The sequence below is a fragment of the Aspergillus oryzae genome, chromosome 8 (assembly GCF_000184455.2).
Source record: "Aspergillus oryzae RIB40 DNA, chromosome 8".
Lineage (NCBI taxonomy): Eukaryota > Fungi > Ascomycota > Eurotiomycetes > Eurotiales > Aspergillaceae > Aspergillus > Aspergillus oryzae.
Window position 1 is genome coordinate 1,009,662 of NC_036442.1, and position 21,306 is coordinate 1,030,967.

Here is a 21,306-nt window from a genome sequence, read left to right on the forward strand (position 1 = left end):
GAATGTCTGGTATCGTGGCTATACCACTGGCGTTCAAATACCAGGGATCTCCGCAGGCAAAAGAGGAGCTGGCGGAAAACAAGGAAATGGACTTCCGATCAACGGTCTCGGCGACTCGTCATTCAATTCCACGTCTCTTTCCCTCTCCACGGTCCACAGAGCGCCGATTGGCTTTCATGGGTAACGGCTATTTCTTATAAATCCGAGTCGAATCCGATTGATCCATTAATTCCGCCATGATAGTGGATGACTCACCGCTGCTCTTGGCCTTTATAACGCACAATATCACTACTCACCAACCTATCCGAAAAGTACTAATTGCTTCCAGATCACCAATTGAAATCTAGCGAGTATAGGCTCTGTTTCAAAGATTGAGTATGGCGGGATTGACGAGTGTGTTAAATTATGTCTTAATTGAACATCTTCAGCATAGATGCAGGCCTAGATCAACGGACGATTTGCCCAGCGGTACATCACAACATGCACAGCAACTCACATTAAATACAGTTAAGAGCCAGGTTTGTTGCTGGCTTCTGCACCACAATCTCCATTCCTGGTCGAATCTCACCTCCTTTCTCGACAACACTCATGACACCAGCCATGTATCCGATCACTACGCCGCGACTATCCTTCACCAAGAAGCGGTCCTTCAGTCCCTTCTTCATAGCGTCAAGCTGGGGACCGGGGTTGCGCAAGCCAGTCAGTCTGAGGGTTGGTGCGTCTTGGCTGGATGCCTTTCCGTCCACGAACAGCAACCTTGTGTCCTTGGGCAATGAGAGCAGATCAATGCCCTGGGTGGTAATGTTCTCTCCTAACTGTCCTGGTTTGAGGACGATGTCCTTCGTTCCGGTCGCAGGGTCTTTAGACACTTGTTGAAGGATCTCAGCCTGCATCAGGTGGACCTGGCGCAGGTTTACGTCGGACGGCCTGGCATTTCGTAGGGGTCGGTGCTGGACAGTTGGTCCTGCATGGGCGTCACCCTTGACACCATGGTTTGGAATGAGCGTTATACTGGGGACAGCAGTCTTCGAGACAGAATGAGAACCCGAAAGGGAAACGCTGTTGACAGACATGATTTTGATGTCTTTGGTGCGAAAGCGTCGCTCTCGTCTCGTAATGAATAGGTATGATTTTGATATAGTAGGTGTATACTAATTCATCCTCTTTCTTTTTCCAACATGACAATTATTTATCTGCCCATTTATCCCACTATCGGGAATGGTGTGCAGGTGACGGACGGATACATTTATGCATATACCCCGCAGGAGATGAGCTTCGGATTCGTCCATCGCATCGTGCTACTGCAAGTCCATAGACGTGGTGATCGTTTATTTGCCCAACGTGCCACCCCAAAGTGTCATGCGATATTCTATGTTCATTGGACAAGCTATCACTGTCATTTGTATGGCTTTCTACCCAAAATTGAACTCACTCTATCCGATTTCCAGGCATATGCTGTGTACATCTGGAATATACGCAGCTTCAAACAAAAAGATTGTCTGTGGCCCTAACTATCCGTCGCCCCGCGAAATGAGATGAACAATATTTTCCAAGTGCATATTGAGGCCTGGCGCTAAAAGGGAAACTATATTAGGTAGCATACATGTGTATTGATTACTACTATACACTAATTCTCCTGCCAATCCAATCCACGAGGCTGAGCATGGGGCAGAGTATCTGCTCCACTTTCTGGACCCTATTCTATTCGTAGAGTCAATGGGCGGGAACATGTTATTTGATTTTTTTCTGCAACCCCAAAGTGATCCATGCACTGTTAGCAGAATCCAAGTTACTGCAAACTCTCAAGTAACCATTCGTCAACATGGTCGACCCCAACGAGTATACCGTCGGTTGGATCTGCGCAATCACTACCGAATACGTCGCTGCGCAAGCATTCCTTGACGAAAAGCACGAAAGCTCAGCATACCTGTCCCCGCAAAATAAGAATGACTACACCTTAGGCCGACTCGCGAACCATAACGTGGTCATCGCTGTACTGCCAATCGGCGAATATGGCACCTCCTCAGCAGCGCGGGTGGCCGAGACTATGCTGCACAGCTTTCCGAATGTGCGAATCGGCCTGATGGTCGGCATCGGCGGAGGTGCGCCAAGTGCAGACCATGATATTCGGCTTGGGGACATCGTGGTCAGCACCCCTTCGAATAACCATGGGGGTGTATTTCAGTACGACTATGGCAAGACCATCCAAGGGCAGAGGTTTTTCCCAACAGGCTACCTAGACCAGCCGCCCGCAGTTCTGCGCGCGGCTGTAAATGGGCTTCAGGCGCGATATGAAATCGAGGGTCATCATTTAGCAGGTGATATTGATCAAGCCTTGGAAAGAAACCCAAGATTGCGGAAGAAATACGGACGACCGGATCCAGCCAGTGATCGGCTGTACCAAAGTCATATTGTTCATCCTCCACACGACAAATCTAATTGTACAATAAGCTGCGGGGATGATCCCTCTACCCTCGTGCTGCGGAACCCTCGTACGGAAGATGAAGACAGCCCGATAGTTCATTATGGGCTGGTCGCTTCCGCGAATCAGTTGATGAAAGATGCCTGCATGCGGGATAAGCTGACTATGGAAAAGGACGTTCTATGTTTTGAAATGGAGGCAGCGGGGCTAATGAATCACTTTCCCTGCTTGGTCATTCGTGGTATCTGTGACTATTCTGACTCCCATAAGAATAAGGCGTGGCAAGGGTATGCGGCAATGGCAGCGGCTGCCTACACGAAGGATGTATTGCGTCGGATCTCTCCTCAACATGTGCAGGCTGAGAAGAAGATTATGGAAATTCTCTCCACAGGTAAGCTTAACAAGTTTCCTTATACTGGTCAGTCATACTAACGATTCTTCAGTTAAAACTATCCATGAGACGACCCAAGATATTGATCGCGGCGTCAAAAGGTTACGCCAGCTCGGCGACGACCAAGAGTACCAAGCTGTCATTAATTGGCTTACACCGGTGAACTACGCTCTCCAACAAAATGATTTCATTGCCCGGCGGCAAGAAGGAACTGGAGAGTGGTTCCTGAATTCAACTGAATTCAAGCAATGGCTTAGCCAAAGCAAACAGACCCTATTCTGTCCTGGTATGCCTGGAGCAGGTAAAACAATGATCACCGCAACCGTAATCGATCATCTTTACCGTACATACCAGAATAAGCCCAAGACTAGCATCACGTATATCTATTGCAATTTCCGACAGCAGCATCAACAGCGGTACACCGACCTTCTTCTCAGCCTGTTGAAGCAGCTAGTCCAAGGACAGCCTTTTATTCCCAATGCTGTGAGAGTACTTTACGATGAATGCAAGGGAAGAGGAAGCCGACCTTCTCACGAAGGAATCTTAAGTACTCTGTATAGTGTTGCTGCCTCTTACTCGAGACTTTTTATCCTCATCGATGCACTGGACGAATGTCAAGTCTCCAATGAAGATCGGGAACGATTTCTCCGCATAGTCTTTGGTGTTCAGGAGCGGACCAAGGCGAATATTCTTGTAACTTCTCGTTTTGTTCATGAGATTGAAAAAAGATTTGGGGAAAGCATCCGCTTGGAGATCAGAGCTAGCGACATGGACGTGCAGCGATATATTGAACAGCGACTGCAAAGCTTTCCATCCTTCGTTTTACATAACCCTGCTTTGCAGGCAGAGATTAAGACTAATCTTGCTCGGGCAGTTGAGGGAATGTCAGTATCAGTCGACGATAATTATCCCGACGCATTGGCTGACAAACATTAGGTTTCTTCTCGCAAAGCTTTATCTTGACTCCTTGGTTTATAAAACAACACCTAAGGCCATCAGGTGTGTGCTTGCAGATCTTGAGGTTACATCCGCGGAAAGATCAGACAACGGCCAGAAGTCCAAGGTTCTAGATCACGCATACAACCAAGCCATGGAGCGGATTCGTGGCCAAGCGCCAGAGCACCAAAAGCTTGCTAATCGAGTCTTATCATGGATTGCCTGTGCTACAAGGAACCTTACATTATCAGAGCTACGGCACGGGCTTGCTGTTGAGTTCAACACACCAGAGCTTGACGAAGACAATATGCCAGATATTGAACAGGCCGTCTCGGTATGTGCGGGCTTGGTGATAGTAGACGAAAAGAGTAACGCAGTTCGGCTTGTCCACTATACAACGCAAGAGTATTTTGAACGTACCTACAACGAATGGTTTTTTCAGGGGCATATTAATATTACAAAAGCTTGTCTGACCTACTTATCGTTTAAAGATTTCGATGGTGACCATTTCCTAACCCCAATGAAAATGGCCATGAGAACATGGTCAAATCCTCTGTATTATTATGCTGCGTTGAATTGGGGATACCATGCCAGAAAGGCCTACATGGAAGAAGACAAGCTTGTCTTAGACTTCATCCATAACACGTCCAAATTGTTGGTCTGCGGTCATTTTATACGACAAGGCCAGCTTGGCCGTGGTCTTGGGAGTGTAGATATGGAAAGCATGCACCTTACAGCGTGTCTAGGGCTATCAAAGTCCATGTCAATTCTGCTAGAAGGATCACATGATGTCGATCCAAGAGATTCCCTTTACATGACTCCACTACTGTGGGCTGCCATGCAGGGCCACGAAGCAGCAGTAAAGCTACTTCTAGAAAATGGCGCAGACGTTAACTCAGCAGATGCATGGGGAATGACTTCACTGTCCTGGGCTGCCAAAAGGGGTCATGAAGCTGTGGTTAAGCTCCTGCTGGAATGGAGTGCTGATACCGAGGAAAAGACTCGCAAGGGCGACACGCCTCTTATTATGGCCGCTGAAGAAGGCCATGAGGCGGTGGTACGAGCTCTACTCGGCGGAAATGCTATAATTGAAGCAAGAAACAAGTCCGGATATACTGCACTTTTATTGGCTGTTCAAAATGGGCATGAGGCGGTTGTCAGTCTCCTGCTGGAGAAGGGTGCTAATACTGAAATCAAGGGGTACCTTGACAGAACTCCGTTGCTGATAGCCGTTGAAAATCGTGATGATGCAATGGTAAGGCTGTTGCTCAATAAGAACCCCAATATAGAGGCAAGAGATTCGAAAGGCCTGACCCCGCTCTCATTAGCCGCTTGGGGCGGCGATGAGACGGTAGTGCGACGTCTGCTAGAGAGGAATGCGAATATAAATTCGAAGTGCGGCAGGGGCTTCACTGCGTTCTATTTAGCAGCCAAAGGTGGTCATAAAGCCGTGGCAGATCTTCTTAAAGAGGCAAGAGCATTATAGTTTGTTTTACGCTTGTATGCAATTATATAGGGCTAGATTGAATTAGACATACGCCACCCAGCATAGCCTATTATTCCAAGTGCAGTCACAGCCAGTGCTCCCAGCCTTAATACAGCTAGTTGGACCCTAGGCTTCAAGTGACTCTCTAACAACTTTTGAAACTTTTCTGGCTCATTTCCCCGCGGATATTTCTCATCGGGGATTGGGAGGTCCAGAAACGGACAGATCTGCTCCCACCCGAGACCCTTCTCGAGTTTAACCAACAAAAGTCTCTCCTTGGGGAGTGTGTTTTTCGCGAATTTGATACTATAGATGTCAGGTTATATAGATCGTACAACTGATTCTTCACATATAGATGAAGAAAGGAGGGGTGAAGTTAGGTTACTCACTATTCAACATAGTTCCTACGAAGCGCGGCCTCGTTGTTCGGATCCCCAGGGTTTGTCCCGTCGGACATAGCCCAAAACATGACTTGATTGAGACGGAAGAAGCCTTTGAGGATGATATCGAAGTGTTTCAAGATATTCATAGGGAACGAAGTTGCCATTCTCACTACATTGGCGATAGTGTTGTCCATTGATGTCACCCATTTGTCTGGGTCACGGTGTGTCAGAATAAACTTGACATCCGGGTCTTCGGCATATACTTCGAGAGCCTGCGAGCCTAAATAGCTGGGAAGCTCAATGAAGCACTGCGATCCGATTAGCTACCATTTCAAAATCATTCGAAAGCTGGGGATTTGACGAATATTGTGATAGTCCACGTACGTCATAATCACTCAACCACTTGTCGAAGTCAACCCTTTCGTATCGCTTGATACCTGAGAAGCGATTATGCTGTGCAATCACGGCTTCCTCTAGAATCTTCATATGTACCGGTCCACTGAAACAAGCCTCGGTCATGTGGTACGGACTAAAGCCTAGTATCCTCATGGCGGCGAGCAACCCCAAAGTACCCGATCTATAGATAGTCAGTCACCTTGTGCTAGTGTACTGGTACCGTGGTTAAGGTCAACTCGAGGTACAGAAGGACTGCTAAGAGTTTCTCTCACCTGCTGCAGCTGGCGATAACGACTTTCATCTTTTTTTTGTTAGCTGGTTGAGCCAACCTGTCAATTTGGCGAGACATATTGAATGAAGGCGCCGTATTATTCAGATACGAGTGAAAAAAGCAACTGAGCTCGGGGTTGAATCTTATTTATAGGTAGAGACCAAGGGTTGAACATACACATTTGTGAAAGCTCCACCTGGGCAAAGTCTACCAATTGAGAGTTTTAATGATATTTTGCGTATAGCCTGGCCAATGCACGGACCGCATTGTCCAGCACAAGTCCATTGATAGGAAAGGTTTCATATTAGCTTTACTGCGGCTAACCAGCCTTATGGTGGTTTGTCCTCAGTGGACCCATTTTAAGATAACGTGTAAGCACTAGCGCTTTCTAGTCTACGTGTGTATACGAGGTGGTTCATAGACCTTACTAACTCCTGCAATTTCAATGACTTTACAGTTTTGTTGTCATGCCATCGTTCCCATGCATTATCATTGTATCACACAGTATGTGCATCGGGATTGGACAACTTGGCTTGGTCTAAACTCTAAAGCCGCAACCGTCGGACATGTATTTATAGATGAGCTGGGTTTTGCCGACTTGTCTGGACTTGGGGGCCAAATGTGGCGCTACGCTCTAGGACCCGGCTGAGAGACGACACGGCGAATGGCATTCAGTAGGGAATATAGGTTAGGCTCCACTTCAGCCCAACTTTTATCCTTCCCCGTATTCCCAACTCTCCAGTGGTGTCGATGTCTAACGAACGCATACCTAGAAGAGCATCAACCGGGTTAATGGATTCCACTAATGTCATGATCAACGGATCCTATATTCGATATCTAATAGCTCATACTTGCTCACGGGTGGATATATCTTCTATCGGTCTTCTGGAATATCTCATAGCGCGGGTATAAAGGTGTCACATATCTCGCGACTTGAAACTTAATTGCATACGGAGTAGATGGGCTAAAAAAGAGAATTCTACCCATGAATAGGCTGCCAACCGGCAAGACAATGCCGGCAGGATTCCTGAGCTTTATATTCCAATTACCTAGTTGATCGATGTCTTGTCATAGGTATCTATTGCATTGGCACGTGCAACGCCGTACGCGTCCTAGATATACCTACGTCAGACTCCACCTGCCAAGGCACTATTCTATACTCTAAGATTTGGAAAGCTTGGCATATTTCTTGATTTCTTATCTTTCTACTCTGTACATTGCCCTATCTATTGACGTGGGATACTATGGTGCGTGGGGAATTCAACATTTATAGCAACGTATTGAGAGCAGCTGGCGAACAGGCTTATGTACATTCCATGAAGGGATCGATGCCTTTCAAATAATGAATACCACATTATAGTAAATGCACTTATTATAGTGCCTATACACTTTAAAGGTGCTCCAAAGCTACTCAGTGATATCAATATTTGGTCGTTTTGTCTACATATCTAAGCGTTGATCCTTCCTGTTCTTTTTATCCCTACTGATACCGGCTTATCTACATGATTATGGATGTTTATCTATGTCCATAAGGGAAGTAGCTTTGTGTGACGTCTATTATCCATAAAAGAGACTTGTAAACCAATGTCCCTATATGACAAGCATTGTTATGGCTTCGGCAAAGCTTGATAGGAAAAACCTGTCTTGTCCCGTAATCCTTCCGTTTGGTGTGCCCGACCATGCAACGGACTCTGTCCACCGTGCTTTTTGAAATCCTGTGAAGAGTCATCCATTACTCATAAACGCCATGGGAAACCGCGATGGGAGGACTCGGCCATCCTGCTTTTCCGTTAGGTTTTTCATGTGTCGGCATCTGACGCGGTGGCACGATTCTCCAGTGGCAAGTTGCACACTCTAGGAACAAAGCAGTTAGCTGCGTGGGCATACCATCGTTATAAAATGTCAGTCATTTGCTCTGACGGCCTTCTTTGTCCAGGACCCTTTGACTCCCCACAGACCGTGGGGGTTCCAGTTCCGTGGGGGAAGCCGAGGGCCATTCGCCCGAGGTGCGGTTATGCTTTTGCGGGGATCGTATCGGATCCACTCAAGCTTCCACTTTGAGAAATTGGTTGGATAACGCAAAGGATCCCAAAAATCAAGTTCTCCATATTACGCTAAACTTATCTTGTAACGAATCTGGGGTTTAGTAAGGGCGTGGGGGTTGCTGAACGCTGGCTTCTTGCGGGGAGCGTGCCAAATATATAAAAACCCTTCCCCAACTTCCAGCCTGTCACCCAAGGCCCTTGCGAAGGTCATCTTATTATATTATAACCTTCCTATACATTACCCATCATGGATCCGAAGCCGCAAGGGACTCACCATGAAGATCCGGTCAAACCCGCGAACATGGACCACATCAACGTCGTGCGGGTTCCTCTGACCGAAGAGGATAGCAAGCGGATTCGAAACAAGACTGACAGGACCATCCTGGTGATCCTGATGTGGGGTTACTTCCTACAGATTCTCGACAAGACGGTTCTAGGATATGGTGCCACATTCGGCCTAAAGGAGGACACCCACCTCTCTGGCAATGAGTATTCCTTGGTCGGCTCTATCGCTCCGATCGCCCAGTTGGCCTGGCAGCCATTTTCCTCGTTCTTGATTGTCAAAGTGCCACATAGAATATTGCTTCCTGTTCTGGTCGCCGGATGGGGCGTCGCACAAGCGGCAATGGCTGCTTGCCACAACTTCGGTGGGCTAATGGCCACCCGCTTCTTTCTTGGTCTTTTCGAGGCAGGCTGCCTGCCTCTATTCAGTATTATCACTGCCCAATGGTACCGTCGTGCAGAGCAGCCACTACGAGTGGCAGCTTGGTACAGCACCAATGGTCTTGCCACCATTATCGCTGCGGCCCTAAGTTATGGGCTGGGACACATCCAGTCCGGTGTGCTTAAAGAGTGGCAGATGTAAGTTTTTGCCTAGCTTAGATCTGGGCTCTAAGATATTAACTGACATTTTCCACAAATAGTATCTTCCTCTTCGTCGGTCTTATTACCATCGTCTCGTCGCCATTCCTCTACTGGAGACTCGACAACGATATTGCTTCAGCCCGATTCCTAAACGACCAAGAAAAGCTTCAGGCCATGGAGCGCCTCCGAGCCAACCAAACCGGAGCCGGAAGCCGAGAGTTCAAGGTGCGCCACGTTGTGGAAGCCGGACTAGAGCCGAAGACATACATCTGGATTGGCATGGCATTCTTGCTCAACGTCGGCGCATCGGTGACGAATGTCTTCGGTCCTCTGATCCTATCAGGACTCGGCTTCGACAAGTTCAAGACAACGTTACTCAACATGCCCTTCGGTGCCCTCCAATTCATCATCATTCTCCTTGCCAGCTATCTCGCACAGAAAGCCCGCCTCAAGGCCGTCGTGCTTGCCTCCTTCATGTTACCTGTCGTGGCCGGTCTTGCGATCTTGTATGCCCTCCCTCGGGATGACTCCGTCCAGGGTGCATTAATGGCCGGATACTATCTGCTTTCGTTCTTGTTCGGCGGTAACCCGCTCATTGTCTCGTGGATCGTAGCAAACACTGCAGGACAAACGAAGAAGTCCATCGTCATGAGTTTGTACAATGCCGCTTCTTCGGCTGGAAACATCGTGGGACCGCTCCTGTTCAATGAGAATGATGCGCCCGCGTATCAACCTGGGCTGCGTGCCTGTCTGGGTATCTTCATTGCCATGGCTGCTATTGTGTTGATTCAATGGGCCAATCTGTTTGTGCTTAATAAAATGCAGGAGCGTCGGCGTGTGGCAAACGGGAAGCCGGCTAAGATCGTCGATCGGTCCATGGAGAATAATTACCAGGTTTCCGAGGAGGATGCTGAGGTTGAGGCTGCCGAGACCGACAACCAGGTGGGCAATAATGCTTTCCTTGATTTGACGGATCGGGAGAACGATGAGTTTGTGTATATTTATTAGATGTAATGGCTCGAACCAGAAGATACTTCTAAAATATGAACTGTGATGAGTTATGAAATATTATTAACCTGAGCTTCGATGTCTTTAATATATATTTGTAGTTGTACACTGCTATAGTCTAAAAGAGACTTAAATAAGACTTTATATTAGTAACTGTAAAGAGAAGTTGCCGATTATCAATCTTGTCCACTATTAGACATCTTCAGGGCCCGACAGTCCCGTGACTCATAAATTCAATTAAACGTGCGCATGAATCACCCGGCACAGGTGATCCCCGCTCATTGGAAAAGAAATGGAGAAACCTGATTTGATAAAGGAGCTGCAGAGCGATCTTGCGCGAAAATATAAGCTTCATGGACCGAAGATCGAGGGAATATGGCATTCCCTGGGCAAGGCACAACGGGAGAAGGTCATGAGAGCCGGTGCTGCCGAAGGACAGATGTTGAAGTCCCCTACCGATAGATCTTTAGGCGATGTTTACAAGTTCATTCCCGACTGGAATTTACGAGATATCGCCGATCCGGATTCTGACTATCTGCTGGATTGTCTGAAACATCGCGCGACGAAGTCCTTACCTGAGCAGTACATCGAAAGTGCCAACGGCGGCCCTGGTGACGCGGCGGTCATATTGAGGAGTATACAGGTCCATGGTCTTAAACATGTTGAGCCTTTTCGCTATAGCTTCACGTTGTTCATGGACGAAGAACGATATGGACAATCCTTTACCGTCTCTGACCGGGAGAAGTATAAGGAAACAATGGCTATGATGAAAGTTGGTGTGGATGCTGGTTTGATTGTTCCTCAGTCGACGGGTGAACTTATTTTGTAAAGACAGTCTATCCTGCTAACGTCCATGAATATCGTGATCCAGGACATTCTTGAAGCGGGTTCTACCGTTGAGACCAAAGCGCGCTCCAAAAAGTCAGAAAAGGCGGCACGTGAGGCTATGTCCAAACTTATAATCGACCAGAAGCCAGAAAAACTTTCCTTGGAAGACCTGGCTGCTCTTTCTCTTGATCAGAAGTCAGCTCTGGAGGATTATGTACTTCTATGTCGGACTGAGCCCGAATTCCTTGCTCACGCTGTTAATGCTTGGTTTTTTAGTCGACCCGAGCTGGTCGCCGATGAGAAAGGCCGAAGATTGCCCTTGATCACAGACAAATATATTAACATCGCATTTTTCGAGATGATCCACAATGCCGTCGTGGGTGCTGCAGTCTGGGGGTATATCCATCAACTGCTCCAAGCCCTTATGACCGGACCAAATGACCGGACCTACAAAAGCTCCTTTCTCCAGGAGCTTGCAAACGTCTGTCATTTCGAGTACCAACGAGTCCAGCGGCTTTTCAAGCGCTTTGTCCAAATGGGGTCTGGCGATAAACATTTCAAGCGCGTCTCTGGTGTATATGATAATGGCACCGCGCGGGTAACGATGAAAACCAAGCCGGACACTCTTACCAGAACCGATCCGCAACTCAATTACATACTTCGCCTTTGTCAACCCGACACGAATGCCTCCCGGGTAGTCGAATGGGTTAGAAAGTTAGACGACCTCCATCAAACACATCCCGCTGAGCAAGATAAGATGGTGGAGAGCGAATTTGACGCTTTCGGTGATCTTGCTGTGACAACCAATTTCGTCCAGTGTCTCTCGACGTCTCTACCCATGCCGCCAATAAATCCGAAGAAGTGCCAAACTTATGTTTCTCGCATAAAGGATGTAGGGTCTGAACTTGACCCGCTAAAGTCTGAGGTTGACTTATCGGCGTTTGCAGTGCCGATTGATAATCTTATGGAGCCGGGAATGGCCCAAGGCGCGCTGACCACACTTGATGAGTTCATTTCCAGCAGAATAGGGGCAGATATCGGCTTTCTCTATCAGGATCTAAACGAAGAATGCTTGTCAGACCTGCAGAATCAAGCTCAACAGCAGAAGGAGAAGAGCGAGCAGATAGCACGGGCTGAGCTTGCTTCGTCAACCCCTGAAGCGCCCAATCGGGAAATCCAAATTGAACAGCGCAAGGAAAAGATCAAAACACGCCCACCACATTCATCCGTGTACAGTATCGCTCCAACAGCAGCTCCCGCGACGGAACCAGAACCTGCAGCGCCATCCCAAGCATTCAAAGTAAAGCCATCCTCCTTGGAGGTATTCTCGACCCTATTCTCTAACCCGAGACCACGGAGCTCAATCACCTGGGCCGCGTTCCAAGCAGCTATGGCGCACATGAAATTCTCTGTTGTGCCAAAGACTGGGTCTATCTATACCTTTTCTCCACCTGAAGGCTTCAATGTGCAAAGGTCTATCACGCTCCACCGACCGCATCAGTCCCGTATCGAAGGTTGGAGACTTCTGTACTTTGCGAGTCGTCTAAAGAGAAAATATGGATAGGATGAGAAGTCATTCGAGACGGAATGAGGTACCTAGCTATGACCTGCTCTTTGTGATGAACTCGGTCGTCACCAGAAGATGAGGAGTCATAGTTCGGATACGCCACGTCTAAATCCTAGATAGTTAGCCCAGATTAGGTAGAATCTAACTCTAGATAACTTTACAACATAAAATGCGAAAAGGCATTCGGCGCGATGGGTGATACATGTCGACAAATGTAGTGCATTATTTTAGGAGCACCATACATTTACCACATCTTTAGGACGTGACCAGGTATTTATCCACCTATTTTGGAGCATGACTTACTTCATCGCTCCCAATTCTTACAATGCATTATCGTCCTCAGGAAACCTTCTCCATTTTACCCAGTAAAGGTCTACTGGTTTACAAAACAGATGAAGAATGATGTCATGGAAGTATTTGAATTATTTACTATTATCCATATGTCCAATACCAGCCTAGACTATATCCACATGCGATGTTGACTTCAAGTCACATAGCATCCAAATATCCAACTAAAAAAAAAAAAAAGCACCAGCCTATTTGAGCTCCTTAACCCAGAGAGTAACCTTGGGAACAGTGGCGTCCTCTCCAAGGAAGTAGATCTGGTGCTTGTCCTCGGAAAGACCGAAGTTGTTCTCGCCGTTGAAGGTGAGGTAGCCGTCGTCGGTGATGCCCCAGCCGTTGAGCACAGCGCCGTCGGGAGTGGCACCAGAGTGAGGGATGGTCAAGCCTAGAGGCTTAGACTTGCCTGCGATGGCATAAAGGTTCTGCCACGAATTGGGGTTCACGGCTTGTTGTTGGGTGAAGGTGATGGTCTTGCCGTCCTCGCTTTTCACTGTATATTTTTAGTTTGGTTCGTGTAGTATTATACTGGGTGAGTGAGACATACGGCGGAGGATCTCCAGAGTGTTGGCCTGGGAAGCGTCCACAATGGCGTTGGCTGTTGAGGTTAGTCACGATTTCTAGTGAAGGGTGGAGGTAGAGGGTACATACTGTTGTCAGTGAGGACGGTGTTGCCGCCGTCAGCGACAAGAGTGAAAGACTTGGGGAGAGTGGCTGCGAGCGCAGCGGTAATGAAGGTGGAAGCGGCGGCGAGAGTGAACTTCATGGTGGCGGTTTGGGAGTGGTTTGTTTGTTTCGTAGAGTGCTGTCTTGATTGATGGTTGCGGTTGTGGAAGATGGTTTTCGTCGATCCCGGGGGAATGCGAGGGTTTTTATATTCAAAACCAAATAAATGTCGCAATGAGATGCTTGGATGCTGTTTATGAGCTCGTGAGGCTGTAGCGTTGCGCTATTGGGGAGGATATTGATTGCATCGATCCCTGATGCAATCGCTTCGCTGGATGGTGTGGAGAATGTCTCACATCGTTATTCTTAGAGTCGGCTCTCGGATAACTTCTGTAATTCTATTAGCCGAGTGCTGCATGGAACTCGCATGAACGGCCTAATCTTAGCATCCTGTACACAATGTTGAAACTTGAATTGCGCTGGTGCAGGTCCAAACCAGCCATCGTATTGTAGAGGACACAATCGCAGCCCAGTTGGATCCGAGATGATATCAACTCTTCCCTCACATTACTCCGGAGTAAGCCGGAGACCCTTTAAGCAGCCCCATGTCGGCTAGAGAGTTACGCGATGATCGACACGGCTTTTCATCATTCTAAGCTTCCCCATCTCGCTAGTCAATGAGCTAGTCTCACAACCCCGATGATTTGCCCCACAGATGTCTCACGGAGAAGGTCACTCCCGCCTCATCGCCACAGAACCCAGGTGGCTAATTTAGTATCAATTCGATGGGGTATGATCAATTTCCGTCGTGATGAAATAGCCGACTGTATAATCACCACGATATAATCCATCACGCCATTTCCTCGGTCAAGTTCCAAGGAATCGCTCAGGGAAAGGGTATTGCTGATAATACGACTCAAAAACGCGATCTAAGACTCGAATTAAGGGGAGAGAGATCGGCATAGAGATCGGCGTCTTCGTTGGAACTATTGACTGCGATCACCTCCCTTGCTCAGCACTTTCGATGGCTCGGAACTCCGCTTTAGAAACTTCTGCGAAGTTTTTGAGTAAACCGTTGGAAGTCATGCGATATTTATTGCCCTATGAAATATGTGCAGGTATTTATCATCCCAGCGCGCTCTTTTCGGGAAGAGAAGTCCAAAAGGGGTGTGTATCGTTTGGCGCCATACATAAAGTAACCACGTGCTCAAAAGTGCTCAATTTTGTCCATAAGATTTTCCTTGGTATTAAAGAAGAACCACTTTTGTGTGGCGTCAACACCAAATAATTGCTCGGAAATGAGATATTGACATGCTGGTGTTCCATTATTGCTTGGATGCTGCAAGTGCTCTCGACTACGATCTGGGTGGCTGTTAGTGTTGGGACCACATGTATCTATCTATAGGTTCTACTGAAGGCCACAGGCATGATAGCCATGACGAACTTGTCGTGTCTCGAATATATTTTTCGTGAGTATTCGTCGTCCTCGTTGAGTACAGTATCCCCTAACTATGTTTTATTCGAACGAGTCCGTCTATGTACGGACATGATTTTAATCGTGCATCTTATGGTGCAATTGTTATTGGGATGAGTGTAAAAATGGTAAATGGATAGCACCAATTGAGATTTTGGAGTGCAGATATATGTTGAGGATAATGTGTACAAGGCACGACTTTGGTGCCATTGGCATTTTAGTTGAATGGGCATGAAAATAAATAGCTTTGGAGCAGCAAGAGAGCACACCGTTATATATATCTGTACACGGGTACTGGCACCACTATACCACCTCAACATGGACGGTCTTGGATGACCTAGTAGTAGGGACCCGGTAGCCTAAGAATGCATCTTAAACCTTCACTGGGCGAAGGTAAATCGCAACACGGGACGTGGATTTTGAGTGGTAAGTATCAGACGAGGAGGCGCTTACGACGATGTGAGCTAGACGGGAAAGGCTCAGCTCGAGGGTAACTTTTATTTCAACTCCAAACCCCTGATGGCCTAGTTGGATATGACGTCTGACTACAATGGGAATATACCGCTATTATTAGCAGATCGCTGGCTATTCCGCCTCGGGGGAAAAAGTCCTTTTTCTTTTCGAATCAAGCACATGCTTCACGGATATGCCAGTGTTATCCTTTCCAAAATTTCAGTTTTTCTTCACAGAGAGAGGGGCAAGCAAGAAAGGCCTGTCGACCTCTTACAAGTTTGATAGCAATCCTAAGCGGCAAGGATGAGTGGTGATATGTCATTGAAGTCAAGGACGACCGCTATTAGGATATCTTTTGATGGATGGCTGCGTGCGTGTAATTCACAGATAGACCCAGCAATGCAAAGGAGGCAAAATATCAGAATAAGAACCCAGCCTGCAGAACGGCAAAAACCGTGCCTCATACAGGCGATGAATATGATCACCAGGGAAGGAACATAGACGATAAGTTGCAGAATTAATATGCCATTTCTACCGGTCAGATATATTGTGTGGTAGTCGGCTTTCCTCGAATACAATTCAATGATGATGGAGCAGCAAGAAACAGAGAGTTGATCAACGACAAAATACAGGAACCGTGGTTTTAAAGGACTTCCCTTTCTAAACTCTACTTCTGTTTACTGGACACTGCAAAGAAAGTCGTGTGCTAGACAGTACCAATTTTCCAGGGTGCTCTAATTAATTGCCACTTTTGGCAAGTGTCTCGAAGCTTAGCGTTCGTCTCCTTAGTTAGACCCACAGAGTTTACCACTGACGCGTTCTAGATGTTCCTGAGAGCATGGAACCCACTAAGGCTTGATTGACTGAACTTATTGAAATCCCAAGCAATGTGGAATAGGGCGCTACAACACTATTCTTAATGAGGTAGGTGACTCAAAAATTAGCGTGGATATAAAAGAGCTATTGACTATGGTTGGCTACGATGGCTAAGTGGGTCATCGGTATTTAGTTCTACTCGGACATCGTCTGAGATTACTCTACTATGTGGCTACTGTGGTAGGGTATGAAAAGACTGCCAGCCCTGTTATGCACAGCCACAAACCTTCAGTTAGATACTAATACGAACAAGCTCGTGGGTCGGCAGTGTGCACTGATTCCGGAGTATGTAAGCTCTGCAGCTGTTACACTGCATTTAAGGAACGACCTCGATTTTGCGGACGCTGCCGCCTTGCTCAGTGAAAATTGTACAATCCTCAGGCCGGTCGCGTGTATGTAGTATGTACAGGTAATATTCAGAGGGGCTGGAACCGCCCATTCCATCCGCGGCGTGATCAGGTTGTTTCCTTATACCATGCACGGGGTGGTTACCGCTGTCACATATCTAGCTACTTGTCTAGGCAGCGGTTAATCCGGGCTGGGATGAAATACGAGATGCTACGGTTTCGCTTTGTCTTTGATCACTATAAATAACACTTAAAGTGTCCCATGAGGGAAAGCGTATCGTCAGTATGGGGTGATGATCAGATACTAAGACACTGAATACAGTTGAGAGTTGAGACAAATCGTTCGATCCGGCATTCGTAGGCAGCGAGTCATTATTTCAACACTGAGAATCCTCCAGGCATGAGTTGCCTAATAGAGAGCACTCCATCAGGTTTTTATTACATGAACAAAATGATCATGCTAGACATCACACAACTGATGTGTTGTTGATTAGCTAGTGGAATGCTTTCAAGTAAATGACGAGAGTAGCATGTTGCTATAGAAATGATGATCTTAGTCCTCCACAATCCTACTCTACGTCTCGATCTTTATAATTAGTCCAGTAGCATCCGACTATCCCTCTAGCGTAATTCTTCGTGCATTGCGCTGTCAAGAGCTGATTTGCTGAGTGAATCCTAGAGTAACATGGATGTATGACGTCATATCTCGTTGATGCCGCTCCATGGAGACTGAACTGTTATTTTAAGCTCGTAATTAAGCAACATGACACGCTTGGAGAATATAATGGCAGGATATCTCTGGCATGACTATTGATCACCTTTCCCAGTCTGCCGTGGGGTGACTTGTTAGGGCAAGTTCAGGCACCCTGCCGCTTCCTTAGCTTTAAACAAAGACCTGTCCCTTCTCTTGTCCAACAAACTCCCAACATCTCTTCTGACCTGTCATTCTTGATACCTATTTATAGTCGTCGTATACTCTGTCTCGTAGCTTAGAATCCCATAAGTCATACAGATATTGATCGAGTCTTTCGCAAATGGCCACATTCAAAGGGACTCACGCGAACAAGGTTCGAAACCGCAAAAGATAATTCTAAACCCCAACAGGCGAAATGGGTCTGACCGCCAGTCTACGTAGAAGGAAAAGAGGACAGCTCCTGCAGGTATTATTAGCATCAGGCCCTACAGACAATATGCATGTTTTTCATGGGGTTGACCAAACATGGGGCGAGATTAGGCGATCTCGGCAGTGTCGGGGATTTTCAACCTTCGGTTGCCTCGGATTCTGAGTCCTTCAGGCCAACCACAATCGTGGCTTCGCTCGCCGCTCTGAGACTTGCAGAGACTTAACGAATCACCATCGTCCAGTGGGTGTGCCCCTAACATTGGCCTGTATCCCATTTCTCAACAGCATAAAAACCCCCTCTGTCTCGACTTCAACCAACATCAAAAAGTAAGGTCAAGACTAGAATCGCAAGCATCAGCTCAATATCTTTCAATTTCACTATAACTCTTTATCATTGAGTCAGTATCAACAACATGAAGGCCCCTTACTTTATCGCTTTTCTTGCCGCCGCCGTCTCGGCGCAGAATGCTTTCATTGGACTTCCTAAGAAAGACCAGGAGATCACTGCAGGAGAGAATCTAGTTGTTCAGGTTCAGCGCCCGGTAAGTATGGACCAGCATCCCACAGCTATAGCTGAGACTAACTGCCGTATTAGAACTCTTTAACTGGTTCCGAGGAGATGGGTGTCGCAATTGGCGTGGCATCCTGCCCCGAAAGACCCTGCATGGCTCCGAAAGACACACTGGGCACTCTGCTCTATAACGGGCCCTTCAAGCCCGAGTACCACGATAGCTCGCCTCCTTATCAGAACTTCACCGTGACGATCCCAGACTCCATAGCCAAGGGAGACGCACAGATCAACGTCGCCCATGTGGCAATTGTCGGGGTAAGCGCTAACCTCTCACGATCGCATCGATGAGATTAAGGAGCTAACTTGGTCGATTTACAGGCGAGCGCATGGCCATATTTAGACCTGCTCAATCAGACTGTTGTTGTTGCTTAGATTTTGTGTGGAGGTTGTCTGCTTGTTCCTGCTTGTATAGGCTCTTCGCGGGACTGGCGAGTTGTATATTCATTCATTAATTTTCTTTGGATTTAATTTCGTGGCTTTTATTTTGGGATTGTCGGTCTTGATTATTGTGATTTGAAATTTGCGGAGAATCCGTTAGCTATAAGATCGCCTATTATTAATCTATGTGTTTTTCTCCAGCATTTCCAGGCACGTCGCCATGGGGAAGTAGTGATAGGACTTATTATTATTCATACGACCGCATACTATTGACACTTAAACATATATACGCCTCTATTCATAGAAAGGAAATCCCGGCACCGTCAAACCGGTACTTGAAAAACAGTCTAGTGGAGAAACAAACCGTCAGTCAGCTCATTCCCCACAGTATGGAGGATTTCATCAAGCGCCACAATCCTGGAGGCTGATCGAGACGAGTATCTGCTTTCTATGTCACTTCCTGTAGCTGTGTTAAACCTACGTCTTCTAAGTGATAGTTTATGCTAATTTGTCCGCCGGCGATCTCACTCAATAAATTTTATGGTTTCAGGAACCTCACTGTTTTCGGTTGACTCTTACCATGGGCTATAGAAGAACTGGTAAAGAAATTAGATCCAAGAATGAAACGGATGATAGCACTATTTAACCCGTGGCGTGGGCATATTTGCGGTAGATCAATATGCATCTCCTCATTGACTTCTGCTCGGTGGCTTATTCAACAACTGATCTGTGCTCTGAACATTCGATCAACACTAGTTGTATAGTTCAGCGAGGTATAACCTGGTTTTGACATGGGTATATAAGCGATTTTACGTTATCTATACTATTAGTAGTAAAGAGAGATATCAAAAGAAAACATAGATAGTACTGTTGCAAAGTCCATGCGGATCGGATATCTAGTGCCCATAACCCAGGCTTCTGGGTTTGAAGTCCTCAAATATCTCCATGACTCGGAGTCCTAGATCACTAGGCGAACTTAGTAGTAGCTTAGTAAAAAGGCTGTAGGAGGGGCTTTCAATTAGGGACATTAAGTTAACAGGAAGGTGCCCTCTTTATGATTGGATCTTGAATTGATGATTACTCTCCCTAAGTAAAGCTAAATTCTCCCTAAGTGTTCCGCCTAGCGGCCGCTAGAACACTTAGGGCCGCCAGACGGAATCCCCTACCAACAGACTCCACTGATGTCTCATCTGGCTGCGACGAACCAATTTGTCCGAGATAAAATAGTCTTCAAGGCCCCGAATAACACTTACATGCAGGACCTTTCCACCTCTGTCCCACGTCTGAGACAAACTTTTGCGGACCAACATGACTGTTACAACTACTACTCGCCCTACCATCCTTGTCATTCACGGGGCATGGCATCACCCTGAATTTTATGCCCCGTTCTGCAGGGCGTTTGAAGACTTGGGCTACGAAGCAGTCTGTCCTCGCCTTCTAACCTGCAACAATGATGTACCCCCGACGAAGACATTGGCGGATGACGTGGCGCTCATCCGACAGACGGCACAGTCGCTCATTGACGATGGGAAGTCTGTTGTCGCGGTCATGCACTCCTATGGCGGAATTGTTGGCACTGATGCCCTAGACGGACTGGCGATCAAACGTCTGATCTACATGACTGCTTTTATACCCCCTAGTGGCAACAGCCTCGCGGGTATGTTCGGCGGCCAATTGCCTCCTTTCATAACAATCGATGTAGGTAGTCGCTTACCTTAACTGATATGCACTCGCTAATAAGCATTTCTAGGATGAAAAGGGGATGTTGACTGTCCCTGACCCAGCGACCTTTTTTTTCAACGACCTTCCCGCTGAGGAAGCCGCTGCATGGGCCAAGAAGCTAGTGGTCCACCCAAAATCCGCCCAGTTCGACCCGATCTCAAACGAGGCGTATCGCAGCATCCCCGCCACATACATTGTGTGCGAACAAGATGCTGCCCTCATTCCCATGGTTCAGGAGATGATGATCGGAAACGTGCGGAAGGTGGGAGTGGATATAGACGTCGAGAGGCTACCAGCGAGCCACAGTCCGTTCCTCAGCATGCCGGAAGAGACTGCCAAGCTGGTGCTAAAGATTGCATCCCAATGAACTAGGAGGTAGCCTAACCGCATGGAACACGGTATGCGAGAAGGGTTGGCGGGGTCTACTCCCAAGGTTCGAATAGATCCTGCTTAGTTTGAGACATTTCGTGGGTTGATACAACGGCTTGGGGGTGAGGAATGGGTCCGATGTAACCAACGGCATCCCAGGCCAATCGGCATCGGGAAGGCTTCAATTTCGTTCTGTGCCCGACCCACTCCGTCCGATCCTGCAGAGCCAGGATCGAAGTTTATTTGATTAATCTTGCGTGTTTGGTTTGACCGGTTCCAGACTTTGGGGGTAGTCTATTTCCTGTGTACTGCTTTCTGCTTTTCTCCTGAAGCATTTGGTTCGATAGCCTGTTCTATTTTCTATTGTTAGCATATGCCATTGTGCACC

General features: G+C 47.2%; 8 protein-coding genes across 8 annotated transcripts; 5 read left to right on the top strand and 3 right to left on the bottom strand.

Annotated features, from left to right (window-relative positions):
• Window positions 1-497: 497 nt before the first annotated feature.
• On the bottom strand, window positions 498-1,289 carry AO090103000098 (MOSC domain-containing protein; the record flags this gene model as incomplete). Its single annotated transcript, XM_023233447.1, has 2 exons — window positions 498-1,084; window positions 1,211-1,289. The coding sequence occupies 2 exons, from the start codon at window positions 1,287-1,289 to the stop codon at window positions 498-500; spliced, it is 666 nt and encodes a 221-aa protein (XP_023093809.1).
• A 533-nt stretch (window positions 1,290-1,822) lies between these two features.
• AO090103000097 (uncharacterized protein) lies at window positions 1,823-5,235 on the top strand (the record flags this gene model as incomplete). Its single annotated transcript, XM_023233448.1, has 3 exons — window positions 1,823-2,813; window positions 2,866-3,697; window positions 3,750-5,235. 3 exons carry the CDS (start codon window positions 1,823-1,825, stop codon window positions 5,233-5,235), a joined length of 3,309 nt encoding a protein of 1,102 aa, XP_023093808.1.
• A 388-nt stretch (window positions 5,236-5,623) lies between these two features.
• On the bottom strand, window positions 5,624-6,363 carry AO090103000096 (uncharacterized protein; the record flags this gene model as incomplete). Its single annotated transcript, XM_001826651.3, has 3 exons — window positions 5,624-5,926; window positions 6,003-6,195; window positions 6,287-6,363. The coding sequence occupies 3 exons, from the start codon at window positions 6,361-6,363 to the stop codon at window positions 5,624-5,626; spliced, it is 573 nt and encodes a 190-aa protein (XP_001826703.3).
• A 2,214-nt stretch (window positions 6,364-8,577) lies between these two features.
• On the top strand, window positions 8,578-10,202 carry AO090103000095 (putative MFS transporter; the record flags this gene model as incomplete). The annotated part of the gene is made up of 2 exons (XM_001826650.1): window positions 8,578-9,191; window positions 9,254-10,202. The coding sequence occupies 2 exons, from the start codon at window positions 8,578-8,580 to the stop codon at window positions 10,200-10,202; spliced, it is 1,563 nt and encodes a 520-aa protein (XP_001826702.1).
• Window positions 10,203-10,494: 292 nt separating this feature from the next.
• On the top strand, window positions 10,495-12,594 carry AO090103000094 (uncharacterized protein; the record flags this gene model as incomplete). Its single annotated transcript, XM_023233450.1, is given in 2 exon segments — window positions 10,495-11,027; window positions 11,034-12,594. Coding segments are annotated over 2 exon segments (2,094 nt in total).
• Window positions 12,595-13,133: 539 nt separating this feature from the next.
• Window positions 13,134-13,705, bottom strand: AO090103000093 (uncharacterized protein; the record flags this gene model as incomplete). Its single annotated transcript, XM_001826648.1, has 3 exons — window positions 13,134-13,432; window positions 13,487-13,537; window positions 13,591-13,705. 3 exons carry the CDS (start codon window positions 13,703-13,705, stop codon window positions 13,134-13,136), a joined length of 465 nt encoding a protein of 154 aa, XP_001826700.1.
• Window positions 13,706-18,291: 4,586 nt separating this feature from the next.
• AO090103000092 (uncharacterized protein) lies at window positions 18,292-18,821 on the top strand (the record flags this gene model as incomplete). Its single annotated transcript, XM_001826647.3, has 3 exons — window positions 18,292-18,420; window positions 18,474-18,704; window positions 18,768-18,821. The coding sequence occupies 3 exons, from the start codon at window positions 18,292-18,294 to the stop codon at window positions 18,819-18,821; spliced, it is 414 nt and encodes a 137-aa protein (XP_001826699.1).
• A 1,314-nt stretch (window positions 18,822-20,135) lies between these two features.
• AO090103000091 (alpha/beta hydrolase) lies at window positions 20,136-20,916 on the top strand (the record flags this gene model as incomplete). Its single annotated transcript, XM_001826646.3, has 2 exons — window positions 20,136-20,525; window positions 20,578-20,916. The coding sequence occupies 2 exons, from the start codon at window positions 20,136-20,138 to the stop codon at window positions 20,914-20,916; spliced, it is 729 nt and encodes a 242-aa protein (XP_001826698.1).
• Window positions 20,917-21,306: the final 390 nt, after the last annotated feature.